A 14,219-nucleotide genomic window follows, 5' to 3' on the forward strand; every position below is an offset into this window, starting at 1 on the left:
CTATTTAAGAGAGGTGCACGAAGAATCCGACTGAATCTCTGAGCGTGTGGGCAGAGCTTGTCAACTGGGGGCTGCAGTGTAAAGTTGTCTGGGTTTCCTCTGCAGGGTCGTTGGGTCTGTTCTCTTGGACGAATCAGATTCTCCAGAAAGGACCTTTCTACCTTCTACCTGGAGGGATCAGCCTGATGACTATATTTTGAGCCAAGAGGATGAGGGTTGGGAACATGTGTCTCGACATTCCCAAGGTTTATTTTCACTTTATCCTCCTTTTTCTTTTTTTTCTTCTCTCAGTATGGAGCCCCTCCCTTTCAAGGAAGAAGTCTCTCCTGTTATTTCAGGGTGGGAAAGGGACAGTCAGGCAGGCTTGTGGAGTGGAGGTGCATCTATCCAATTCTAAATCAGCTTTCAAGCCATCCTGTTATTTTCAGTCCCACTTTTACCTCTACTTCCAGAGGTACTTAATGTTACCATTTCCTGAGCCATTGAGAGGTTCTGTGAATGTATTAACACATCACTTTGGTTCTTGTTTTTTACCTTGGCATTCAGCTTTCTTATGTCAGTCATATCAGTTATGGCCTTTACAGCTACTTTCCAGTTCTCAAATTTTTATTGCTGTCTCTTAATGTATTTGTACTATTTGGGTTTGTAAAAAAAAAAAAAAAATCCCTCTACTATAATTTTAGTGACATTTGGGAAGGGAATGTCCAAAATTTTGGAAGAAGATGTCCTCCAACTCTATTTCTTCAACTCCATTCCAATTGAGTTTCAATTTTATAGATTTTGTGTGTGTGTGTCCTTGCTGATTAAACTTCATTCGTAAAAGAACTTAACAAATTTATTCACCCCGAGGAAGTGTAATGAATTAGAGTCTAATGTATTATCTCTTCCCAAAGTGTTTTAATTTGAGCAGGGACTACATTTTTTATTTGCCTTAAGTCAAAGGAATAAAGAAATAAGAGTTTTAACTTTTTTTTTTTTTTGGCTGTTCTGGGTCTTCGTTGCAGTGTGCAGGCTTCTCTAGTTGGCATGCCGGCTTAGTCGCCCTGCAGCATGTGGGATCTTAGTTCCTTGACCAGGGATGGAACCCCTGTCCCCTGCATTGGAAGGCAGGATGCTTAACCACTGGACCACCAGAGAAGTCCCTAAAGTTCTAATTGAGTAATTCCAGGCACCCATATCTAAGTGTTTTGGAGACCCAGAGAAGCCTTTGTTATGCTTTCTTAGATCATAAGCTACTCTGTTGAGGTAGGTCCAGTTCTGCCCATGAATAAAGGTTTGTGATAATGTTAGTGTCATTCTAGGATAAGAATAAGTAAGAGTATCTGCTCAGTTACAGTTCTATCCTACTTGCATGCTGTGGAAACTACATATCAAATAGATGAATCGTCATCATAAATACTGATACTAATCTAGAGCAAAATATACACATTTTATTGTACTGACAATAAGTATACAAAGACAGACATCTTCAAATACAAACAACTCTAAGTAGGCCTGCTTTAAATAGACCTCTTCATACAATTAGTGGTTGTGAGGTATTATGAAAATACAAAATACCATAAAAATGTATGACAATCAGGTCAGGAAAATAATTATAGTTAATAATGTGACTAACCATCTTAACTGTTGAGTAATAATAATAATAATAAACAGCATGTGCTCTTGGTTGAAGAAGATACAATTAGCTAGAATTTGATAAGGAGCATGTTGTGATTTTCAGCAAATGACAGAATTTGCCTCCAGCATTCTGAAGGCTGCTGTACAGGGAATTAAGGTCAAATTTACCTGATATCCAAGGACAGAGGTAAAAAAACAGGGGAGAAAAGAAGACAAGACTAGTAAAAGTTTCCTTAAATCTTGATTTCGATTTCTGGCCCTATTATTTTGTTAAATACTACTAATACTAATAGTGAAAAAGAGTGAAAAATTTGGCTTAAAACTCAACATTCAGAAAACTAAGATCACAACATCTGGTCCCATCACTTCATGGAAAATAGACGGGGAAACCGTGGAAACAGTGACAGACTTTATTTTTGGGGGGCTCCAAAATCACTGCAGATGGTGACTGCAGCCATGAAATTAAAAGACACTTACTCCCTGGAAGAAAAGCTATGACCAACCTAGACAGCATACTTAAGCAGAGACATTACTTTGTCAACAAAGGCTCGTCTATCAAAGCTATGGTTTTTTCTAGTAGTCGTGTATGGATGTGAGAATTGGACTATAAAGAAAGTTGAGTACTGAAGAATTGATGCTTTTGAACTGTGGTGTTGGAGAAGACTCTTGAGAGTCCCTTGGACTGCAAGGAGATCCAACCAGTCCATCCTAAAGGAAAACAGTCTTGAATATGCATTGGAAGGACTGATGCTGAAGCTGAAACTCGAATACTTTAGCCACCTGACTCATTTGAAAAGACCCTGATGCTGGAAAGATTGAAGGCCGGAGGAGAAGGGGACAACAGAGGATGAGATGGTTGGATGGCATCACCAACTCAATGGGCATGAGTTTGAGTAAACTCCGGGAGTTGGTGATGGACAGGGAGGCCTTGCGTGCTGCAGTCCATGGGGTTGCAAAGAGTCAGACACGACTGAGTGACTGAGCTGAACTATTACTAATAACAACAATAATAACAAATGTCCGTGCATTGCTTAGTGTAGACTGGGCATGTTAAACTACTTTACGTATATTAAGACATTTTCATACAACCTCATGAAGGTAGGTATTACCACACCGCCTCACCCTTCAGCCTGAATTTTACAGATGAGTAAACCAAAGCACAAAGAGGTTAAACAACATGCTGCAGTGAGTGGCAGAACTGAGATTATAAATCTAGCCTACCCAGTTCCAGAGACTGCCCCTAAACACCATTCTGCACTGCTGCTATCTTTTCTGCCTTTCCTGTGCTCAACTAATTCAATTATAAATACATATTTTCAGCATGGGCTGTCCAACACTGACTCCACCCTCATCAAGAATTTAATGGTCCTTTTGATAAAATGCCAACCCTAGCAAAAACAAAGTTCTCCAGGATATGAACATTTTCATAATTTGTGTCAATGCAACCTAAACTTTACCAGCCCGAGCCGTATTTCTTTAAGGTTTGCACAATATACTGTTGCATACTATTTTAAAGAAGGCTCCATCCGAGTGCTTACATTGTAGCTCCACTCAATCTGTCCTATGCACTTCCTGGAATCCCTTTCGAGTCTTTTCCCTCACTGATGTTTCCCAGAATCAAGTGAGAACTGAATAGAAAATGCTATACTGAATGCATTTTCTATCAAATGTTCCAAATAACTGAATCATCTTACCATTCGTCAATCTAGGGCTTCCTGTTTTAATGTTGAATAAGTAAATAACAACAACAATAATAATAAAGGTTTACGGTTAGCAAAGCCATTTCATCTGCTTTCGCTGATTTGTTCTCATTCTCAGCATCTAAACCCACCATTCCTGTTTGCCTTAGGAGTACTGTGCTTTTTCTTGCCGGTCTTGCAAATCTGCCCTTAAAAGACGAACCTCTGAATTTTATATACATATACGGCTTCATTTTCCTACAAAATTGGCGTTTACTTCCACTGGAGAAACAAGTCGCAGTGAGAACAGCTGTATTTTTACAATGTAAGCATGACAGTGTGTCGGCGGGAGACGGTGGCGGCAGCGCCCAGGCCCGACTCCGGGCCCCAGGCGGGCCGCGGCCTCTGGGTGCTTCTCCCGCCCCCGCGGCGTCCGGCCGCCCAGCAGCAGGGTCGGCCTGGAGTGGCGGGGGCCTCCCCGGGCCGCGGCGGCGCCCCCTGCAGGCTGAGGCGGGCAGAGTGGGCGGAAGGAACCCGAGCCGAGCTGCCACCGTGTCCGAGCCGGAGCCGGAGCCGGAGTCGGAGCCGGAGCCACCGCCGCCGGAGCGTCGCGGGGCCCAGAGTCCGCGCGGAACGCCCTCCTCGTCGCCCGCCACGTCGCCGCGCCCGCCGGAGCCTCCGCGCCGCCCGCGTACACCTGAAGCGGCCGGGCCGGGCCCGCCTCGGCCCTCTGCTCGTCCTCCCCGCCCCGCACCGGCCTTCACTCTGGAGCGGCCCCGGCAGCCGCAGCAGGGGCGGCGGCGGCGGATCGAGGAGCTCTCCAGGTCGTCCCGGGAGAAGCTGCTGCAGTCCCGGGACAGGATGTTCTCCAAGTTCACCTCCATCCTGCAGCACGCCGTGGAGGCGGTAAGGCCGCGGGGCTGCGGGCGCACGACAGGCCGGGGATGGCGGCGGCCTACGTTCCCCGCCGCCGGCCCCGGGCAGAGAGAGACCGGCGGCCTCGGCCCGGCGGCCCTCGGCGTCCCCGGCCCCGTGGAGGGGCGAGGCCCGGGGCGGGCGCGGCGCGGTCGTCGGGGCGCCGGGGGCTGCAGGCCTGGCCCTGAGCGGACCCCCTGCTCTCCTTCCTGCCCTGAGCCGGCGTGGAGCCCTTTCCCTCGCTCTAAGAGGGCAGGCGGGAGTCCCCGGGAGGACCGACCCCTCTCGGCCCGGATTGGGGGTCGTCCGATTCCTCTGATGGGGCCAGGGGAGTCGGGGAGCACCTGGCAGGGTCTTGGGGCGCTCCCCCGGACTCCCTGACCGTTAACCTTCTCCGCAAAAAAGTAGTCAGCGTTGCCCGAGACAAAAGAAACGGCCTAACGCTATTTGGGTTCGTTTTGTTTTGTTTGGGGTGGGGGTGGGGGGGCAGGACGGGGTGCTCTGGCCGGGGGGCGCGGCTCTGGCTGGGAGGCAGCCCACCCAACCCGGTTTCATAATCTAGCCAGCTTTTGCTCGTGCAGGCCCGGCGGCCGAACTCGGCTGCATCTTGACCGGTGTGAAATGCATTTGGAAGGTCTGATCGAGTGTGCTTTAGACAGTTTCCAAGCCCTCACTCAGCACCAGGACCATCTGTTTCCTTTCTTCTCTTCCTTTCCTGGACGCTCTTGGTCTTTCCTGCAATTGTACCCCGCTTTGAGGATTTCAGACCCCAGCATAGGGAGACAGCACTCAAATCTCCTAACAGTACCAAAAGAGAAGTAACTCCCAAGAACATGTCTTCCTGCTGATTCAGTGATAAGGGGTCGCGTTGCTTTACTTCGGTTGTTTTACTTCAGGCTGGCAGAATTGCCCAAATCGAAAAAGGCACCCTGTCAAGTTCATAACAAGTGCAGTTTTGCTAGACGTGCTACTTGGCTAGTTTTAAAAATGTCATTCTTTTTCTGTGTCCAGTTTTTGGGTGACATAGCACATTCAGATCTACATAACTTTAAGGGCGGAAAACACACAATTGCAATAGAACAGTTTTTATGGCCAGATAAAAATAAAATGGATTTTTAAAACTCAGTACTGGAAAACTTTTGTACAGTTCTTAAGTGCTGTGTAGGAAATGTTTGAGTCGTTTTAGATCTGCTACAGGTTCTTGAGAAAAGGAATGTATCAAATCAGGCAAGACAGGGTTTTGCATGAATGAAGAGCAGTATTACTCTTGAGGGAGATGACAGTCTTAGACTCTCAGGCAACTTTTAATTTTTCTTTCTTGCTTATACACCAGCTACAGCACCTTACTTTTAGAATTAAAATTTATAAAAAAGTGATATTTACATTTTATATTATTTCTTAACTTAAAATATCAAGAGTCATTTACTTTTTTGACACTGAATACAGCTTCATACTGAGATCATTTGGAATAAGAATTTATTACATCATTTATATTCTATACTAATTCAGGCTGATATTTACAGAAATAAGTACTTAGAAAAAGCAAGATGGCTTTCAGTGCTCTCCCAGTAAAGACTCATTTTTGTCCTAAGGCCTGTGTTTTCTGTCTGCATTATCTTCTTATAATTGTGTATGTTACCATCTCCCAAATTATCCATGTAAATTGTCTGACTCTGCCTCTGTAATATCCAGGTTGTCTGCTTTGCTGAGGTTAGTGAGAAAAAGAGTGGATTATATTCACCTGCCCCTGGGAGTTAATGCACTGCATTTAGAAAAGTAATGTTTTTATTTACTTAGCATTAATGTTTTCAATTATGATACTTACCAGTTTACCTTGATAGGCAGTTAAATGTGATGAAAATTTTTTGGTGTACTTTTTTTTTCCTTTTCCCTTTTGCCATTCTCTTGGAAATGAACCCATATGTAATGCTGAATAAGCCATCTTTGTGTTATTTGAAGAATATCTTTTTTTCCCCTAGCTCAAGATTGGTTTCCATTTATTCGGTTCCGTTTCTTTATTTGCTTGACTTTTTTTCTATGGCCTAATCTTAACCATTCCTCATTTCATTTCATTAGCTTTTCTCTATCCTACTTCTAATTTGTATGCCCAATTAGCATTTTCTGATATAGTATTGCAATTATGATTATCAGGGTTCTACAGAGAAGGGAGATAATCCTGTAGACAGATGCTGACATGACCTTTTTTTCAGTTGTGTCATTGTATGAATCTCTATAATGTTTTCTCAACCATTTTGGTATTATTATTTCCTAGGTTTTTTTATTCAATTGGATCCACCTTCAAATGTGTTTTTTAGGGTCAGCCAGATACATATTCATTTAAATACGGTTTAGGTGTAGAGTTTTCCTTATTGTTTAATTAATGGTTTCTTCTCACTTCCTGTTAACTACTTAAAAGGATGAAATAACTAAGATATTTTCAAAGATCAGTACTTGAAGATGTGTTATTAATCTGGTAGGCCACATTTTGAGTTTAGGAGAGAAATTCACACCTTGAGCAAAAACAAAAACTGTCTCTTGCCTCCTTTTTCAGAAATGACAATTTTCCTTCAGTATAGAAATGATTGGCTAGTAAGAGTCAGGAAATTAGTTAGTTGCCACAAGTCTGAAATCAGGCCTCTCATGTAGTTAGTTCTGAAGTGGATCATTTTAGCCCAGCTTCTCCAAAGGATAAATAAAACACCTTCCATTAGTAAAACTCAGTATTTGTTGAGGGCCTTAGTCTGTGTGAAGTAGTCTGCCAGGGACTGATATCTTGTAATTCCAGTCAGTTTCATCCTTGAAGGCAGATTTACTCCAGGAGGATAAAAGGACAGTGTCAGGAAAGAATGTTTTATCTGTCTTAACTAGTTAATTCAAGGTAAGTCATCTTTCAGAATTTGGATGCATTATTATTTTCTTGTAAAATTATAGTTAAGATTTAATGATGATTGTTGAGACTAGCAATTCCTTAAAAATCTACTCTGCACTAGGAATTAAAATGTCAAATGAAACGTAGGTAGCGTTTTCTTAAGTGTATTCTTTTCCGACAGGTGCTCTTTAACTATCATCCTTTAGTCATGCAGCATACATTTTAGGAGCTCATCAAGAAAGCACAGTGTGAATTCATGGTGAGACTGCATTGATACGCAAAACAGATGCACAAGCTGAAGTATAAGCCATGCACAAGCTTGTGACCTGGCCCCTAGAGCCAGACAGAGCAGGGTTCTAGGCTTGCCTCTGCCCCCTGCTTCTTCACTGGACAACTTAGTCTTTGTATGTTTCAATTCCCCATTTTTGTTGTTCAGTCAGTGAGTCGTGTCTACTCTTTGTGATCCCATGAGCTGCAGCACAGCTGGCTTCCCTCATAGTAAAATGGAAGTAATTAGACCTATTTGATAGAATTGTGAAAATTAGTATGACTAGTACTTAATGCAGTGCCTGGCACATAGTAAGTGCTTAATAAATGTTAAACATTATTGTTATTATTTGGATAATTGTTCTGTTAATGAGTTCTGTAGGAGGAGGGGAGCAAGCACTTAGGATTGGAAGGCTCCCTGGAGGAAGAGAGACTTGAGCCGGACTTACCGAGGCAGAGGAGATAGGAGAGGGGGGCGTCAGAAAATTGCCTGGAGGAAGAAGCAGTTTCAAAGAGCGGGGCGTGGAATGTTGATGATACCTGTGAGGCTGCAGGCGTGCCTCTCAGATCCCTAGTTCTCGTCTGAGTTATCAGTTAGATAGGTCCTTTTGTGTGGTAGGTATTTTGGGGAAAGACCTCCAGGTTTTTAATTACCAGTGTTGCAGGTCAGTGAATGGCTCTAAGTCTTGACAAGAGTTTGTTTGGGAAAAGTCGGAGTTTATTGTGAGAATTTAAGACCACACATGAGTGTAAACTTTGGCATCGTGCCTGGCACATAAAAGTGAAAGAAAAGTGAAGTCGCGCAGTTGTGTCCGACTCTTTGCAACCCCGTGGACTGTAGCCTACCAGGCTCCTCCGTCCATGGAATTTTCCAGGCAAGAGTACTGGAGTGGGTTGCCATACCCTTCTCCGGGGGATCTTCCCGACCCAGGGATCGAACCCGGGCTCTCCCGCATTGCGGGCAGACGCTTTACCCTCTGAGCCCCCAGGAAAGCCCTGGCACATAACTACTCATAAATGGCAGCAGCTGCCCTGTGTTCACTCGGTAAACGTTACTCAGCGCTTACTATGCGCCATCACTGACTTGGAAACTGGAGGTTCGGAGATGAACAAGATGATATAATCTTTGTAAACTCGCTGAGTTCACAATCTAGTGGAGGAGATGGCTAACTCAACAGTCACCAACACGGGCTCAGGGCTGGGAGAGAGGGAGCCGGTGCCGCAAGCCTGTGTGGAAAGGACCGTGCCCTCGGCAGGAAATCTGGCCAGAGTTCTCCAGGAAAGTGATAGACCCTGGAAATTCCCTTGGAAAAACTAAACAAAGCATAATATTTACACTTCAGAAACTCAGTACATTTTTTTTGAAACACCAAATTTCATTTGGGTTTGTCCCAACTGTTAGTACAGAATTAATTGATTAATAACAATACTGCATAAAGCTAGTGTGTTAAAAGGTCTATAATACAAGAGAAATTCTATATATTTTGAGGAAGATTCTACAAATAAGTAGCTGATTAAAACTGACTTTTTAATCTAAAAGTTTCAGGAAGATTATTTTCCCAAATTCTTTCTTTCTTTCTTATTTCTCTAATTTTTTTCTCAGTCTACCACGAATTTTCTCTTTCTGTGTTCCTGAAGTATAGTAACCCCAAAGATTTTTAACTCCATTGTTAAGGATCTTAAAGTCTTTAAAATTTTTGCATAGCCTTCTATTTGGAAATGAGATGAATATTTACATTCTCTTAATGCAGTACTATTCAGAGTGGTGTGAATAGGCACGTATGAAAAAGCTGTTGATGATTGCAGAAAAATTTTCAGGTCCATTTGTTTCCTGATTACATTTCATCTTCTGGATTGAAATACTTAGGATATCTTGACCAATGTTTATAATTTACTCAGTAGTTTGGAAATTGTTTTGAAAGGTTTTGAACTTTGAGGTCTTTACGGGAGAACCAATCAAAATGGAACAAGTTGTAGTTCAGAAGTAACATGACCTCTTAGGTCATCTGTTTAGATGAATCTGTGAAAATGGAAGATTACACTGCCATGGTTGAGGTTCTCAAAATGGAAACCTATTTGCTATTAACGAAAACTGGGTCAGCTGTACTTTCTGATGAAAATTTATTGACAGTGCTAGGACTGGTAGAGCATTCTCTCTCTGTCATTCATTTTAAAGAAAATAAAATATTGTAAAGGTGCATCCAAATCTTTTTCTATCCGTTTAATACCCATTTAAAATACTTGTAAGTTTGCAATGAGATGGTTGAAGGGATATAATTTTGGCCTTAAAACTTCTGAAGTAAATTTCAAAATCAAAATGTGAGACATTTTTGACTTTGTGGAATTTAAATTGGTAGTGTCTTGTTCACATGGTCATTTTGCTAAAAATATGCACTGCCTAATCTAGGCTTAAGAAGAAAAGATTTACTTCTGTATGTCATTGAAAATAGAGAACAATTTTAATCTGATTATAGGGTTGACTTTGGTATATGTTTTAGTAGTGGTGATGTGTAACTAGTTACATAGCAGCTTTTTACTGTTCTGCATTTCAAAGTCCTAGGTACAAAGATCCCTGGTTATCAATAATTTCATTTGACTGATACTTTAGTAATAGAATATTGTGTGTTTTTATTTAACTCTGTTACTTTTGAAGTCATATATAGTTACTACTTTCAGGGAAGGAGAAAAAAACCCAATACTCTAATTACTAATAACACTGATAAATGTGTTTTTCATCTTTCTTAATAAATCATTTTACTTTCTTGGATTTGACATTGTTTCTCCTTGATATTTGACATACAGAATCATATTAAAGCTCATTCCTTATTAATATGCTGCTTTTGCATCGTTAGTAGAAAAATACAGTTATACTTAATAAGAATTTTAATGCCGTTTTCTTAATTGTTGTGGCTTTTTGTTTGTGTTTGTGTAGCTTGCACCTTCTCTTCCTTTACAAGAAGATTTTGTTTACCACTGGAAGGCAATTACCCATTACTATATAGAGACGTCAGGTAAGAAACCATGCTGATATTAATTAAACAGAAAATCAATGAAATATTAAAATACATACAAACTACTCTTCAAAGTTATTTTGCATGAAACTTATAAGCAATTAATTTTAATTCCTCTCATTCAAAAATACATCTGTTGAACACCTACTATGTGTAAGTGTTGTTCTGGGCACTGGGCTATGCCACTCAGACAAATATATCTGTCCTAACAGAGCTTGTATATTGATGGTTGTTGTTTAGTTGCTAAATTGTGCTTGACTCTTTGCAACTCCATGGACTATAGCCTGCCAGGCTCCACTGTCCATGAAATTTTCCAGGCAAGAATACTGGAGTGGGTTGCCATTTCCTTCTCCAGGGGATCTTCGTGACCCATGGATGGAACCCTGCATCTCCTGCATTGACAGGCTGATTCTTTATCAGGGAGCCACACGGGAGGCCCAGATATATTGATTGTATTAATCACTCTGTCATGTCCGACTCTTGCGACACCACGGACTGTAGCTTGCCAGGCTCCTCTGTCCATGGGATTCTCCAGACAGGAACACTGGAGTGGGTTGCCAGTCCCTTCTCCAGGAGATATTGATTAGGAGGAAGCAAACAATAGACAGGTACACATACTGTGTCAGATGATAAGTGCTAAGGAGAAAATGAAGCAGGCTGAAAGGGATGGAAGTGTTTGGGGAGCGGGGACAGAGCCGTCAGAGACAGCCAGCTCTTTGAGATTAGAGAAATCCTCCTTACCCCAGGTGACTTCTGAGCCAATCTGAAGGAAGGAGGGAGCAAGCCTGGGGCATCCAAGGGAAGAGGTCCAGGAGAGCACACAGCGCACAAACCCTGAGGCTGCAGGGCGCAGCGCCTGGCGTGCACCGGGAACCACAGGAAGTGTGGCTGGAGCGAAGTGAACAGGGAGAGAAACGGGAGGAGGCGACATCAATGGTGGAGGGGGGGGGTGCAGGTTCACCCAGGGCCTTCTAAGCTGTTGCGAGGGCTTTGGCGTTTACTCTAAGATGGGGAGCCTTTAAAGGGTTTTGGGCAGAGGTGTAACATAATCGGCTTTAAAGAGATCACTTTGGCTTCTGCAAGAAACTTAGATTGCAAGTGTGCAGAGGTGAAGTTGCAGCTAGGGGACTGTTGCAATGGTTTGAGCAATGTCGGTGGCTCAGACCAGGGTGGACGTGGTGAGAAGTGATTGAACTCTGGGTATGTTTTGAAGAAAGTTGTTGGTGGATTGAATATTGGGTATGAAAGAAGAAGAATCAAGGATAACTCCACGTGTTGGGGCTTAGGCAGTTGGAATAATAGAAGGAGCACTCATTGAGAATGGAGAGATTACAGGAAGAGCAGGTTTGTGAGAGCATTTTGGACTTGTTTTGAGACACCCATTATATGTGCAGCTGGATATTGTCAAGCAGACAGTAAGAAAGAGGGATCTGGGATTTAGGGTGGAGCCATAAGCTAGACATGGAATTGAGAGTCATCAACGTGTAAGTAGGATTTAAAGCCATGAGCCTGGCTGAGATCACCCGGGGATAGCTACAGACAGTTGGAAGAAGAGAAGTATTCAGGAACTCAGCCCTCATACTCAGGGTTCAGCGACTGGGACAGTGAGAGTGCTAGCAAGCAAAGGAGATTGTGCTTTTGCCAGTGATGCACCAGACTGCCAACAGAGAATGGTGTCCTCGAGCTGGAAGCGGAGAGAAGGATCTGAGTGGCTAATGATGTCAAGCTGAGGAAGACTAGGAATGGGTAATTGGATTCAGCCATGAGGAGCTCATCAGTGGTCTTGATAAGAGCCCTTTAATAGCAGGGAAGAGAGAGGAGACCTGACTGGAGGAAGTGTAAGAGACAATGGACAGAGAACATATTTGGATAGTGTGTGAAGACCACTCTCTTGAGGAGTGTTAGTGGAAAGGAGAGCTGAGAGACAGATCAACAGCCACAGGGAGAAGTGGCCTTGTGGGGGCAGGAGCTAATTTTTTTTTTTTTTAAGATGGAAGGTACTGCCATTTGTGCTTCGGTAAGAATGAGCTAGTAGAGAGGAAAGGTGTGCACGAGAGTCATAGGAGATAATTTCTGAGCCTTATCCTTAAGTTGGCAAGTGGGTTATGGGATCCTCGTGCATTAGTGAAGGCTTAGCCTTCGTAGGCTTGTGGACAGCTCATCCATAAAATTAAGACAGAAAAAAAACACATGGGTGTCAACGTAGGAAAGAAATGGACATGGTGTGGACGTCTTTGGAAGTTATCTTCTTTGTGCTTCAGTCTTTCTTAGTGAATAGGCTGAAGAGTAAATGTGGGGAAATGTGAATAAATTAGGTCAAAGTTTGGCAAAATTTTTCTGTAAAGGGTCAGACGGTAAATATCTTAGGCTTTGTAGGCCATACAGTCTCTGTTGCAATATTCAATTCTGTTGTTATAGTGCAAAAGCAACCTTCCACAATACATTAAAAGAAGAGCATTACTTTGTTCCCTACAACTTTATTAAAGCAGATGGCAAGGCTCGGTTTGTTTCATGAACTGAAGTCTGGCAATCTCTGAAATAGGAAATAGAGTAGTAGCCTTGCTCCATAGCCCTGTGGGCTCCCTTAAGGCATATAGAGGTAAACGCTAGTGGATGTGCAGATTGAACACATATTTTTTTAATTGAAAGAATACATGAAGAAAAAAAAGAATAGTTGATTTGGCAAGCTGGTGGGGTCATAGATAATTCTTTAAAAGTAAGAAATTCCTCATTTTTATGTAATAAGTGATAATCAAACTATCTATATATGCACCTTTAAGTGTAAAGTGTAATTTTGACCTTAATTTGGATGTTTAGATGGCAGATCTATAGAAAAGTTTTTTGACAGGAGCAATCTTTTAAAAAAAATGACTGTTCTTAGACCTTGTGAGTTTTTCACCCCTCCGTGGTCTTAAGGAAATGCTTTAAAGGAAGGCCTGTAAGTTCTTGCATCAAATGATTTTTTTTTTTTTTTTTGCAATCTTGTGGCAAAAGGAAGTGTATATGTTACAGTAAAGTATGGGACAAAAAAGTAGGTCAGGCACAGAGAGAAAAGGAAGAAGGGAGAAAACTAGGAGGCAGTGTCTGACCCTGGGCTTGAAAAGATGAGCAGTAAGTTTTGAGGTAGACAAGGAGGGCAAAGGCATTTCAGCAGAAGGAATAGCTTATGCAAAGGCACTGGGGTCTAAACATGGTTTGGGATGGTGAGAGTGGACAGCAGAAGGTAGATCTTCTGGGGAGCTCGGATTTTAATCCTGTCAAGTTGAACTGGTAGTTCATTCATTTCCCAAAGAAAGAAAAGGTCTTTTTTACTTTTTCCCATAAATATGTATAATCAAACCATGCTTAAATATTCATTCTTTCCTGGAATGTTTATATAAAATCTGTAGTTAAACAGGTGAAAAACACTTTTAAAGAATAAACTTCAAAAAAAAAATTACACACCATCTTTTATTAGCCCTAGACTACTCATTTTAGAAGAAAATGAAGTGAGACATCATAAGTTAACATTCCTTGAATTCTTACTGTGTGCTAAGGCACTGGGCTTCATACACATTATTTCGTCGAAATCATACAGTAGCACTTACTGGTGTTGATTAGCTCCATTTTACAGATGTTGGTACTGAGGCTTAAGTAGTTTGCCCAGGTCACCCAGCTAAAAGCAACAGAGCCAGGACTTGAATCCAGGTTGTCCAAGTCCAGGTCTCATGTTCTTAATAACTATCCCATACTCAGTCAAATTTGATATGTCCTCCTGGGAAACAAAAGTGACTCTTCTCTTTCCCTTGTTTTCTCCATAAGGCTTTAGTATTATGGTTTAGTCTGTGTGTGTATATATATACATACATGTGTAAGTGTACA

General features: G+C 42.2%; 1 protein-coding gene across 1 annotated transcript in view; it reads left to right on the plus strand.

The window, feature by feature from the left end:
* Nucleotides 1-3,611: 3,611 nt before the first annotated feature.
* Nucleotides 3,612-14,219, plus strand: part of FHIP2A (FHF complex subunit HOOK interacting protein 2A) — a 37,861-nt gene continuing 27,253 nt past the window's right edge. Inside the window, exons 1-2 of the mRNA XM_020900716.2 lie at nt 3,612-4,202; nt 10,280-10,358. Coding sequence (XP_020756375.2) covers nt 4,158-4,202; nt 10,280-10,358 — 124 coding nt within the window. The 5' untranslated portion in view covers nt 3,612-4,157. The remainder of the gene's footprint in view (nt 4,203-10,279; nt 10,359-14,219) is intronic.

Source organism: Odocoileus virginianus, chromosome 7, assembly GCF_023699985.2.
Source record: "Odocoileus virginianus isolate 20LAN1187 ecotype Illinois chromosome 7, Ovbor_1.2, whole genome shotgun sequence".
NCBI classification, from domain to species: domain Eukaryota; kingdom Metazoa; phylum Chordata; class Mammalia; order Artiodactyla; family Cervidae; genus Odocoileus; species Odocoileus virginianus.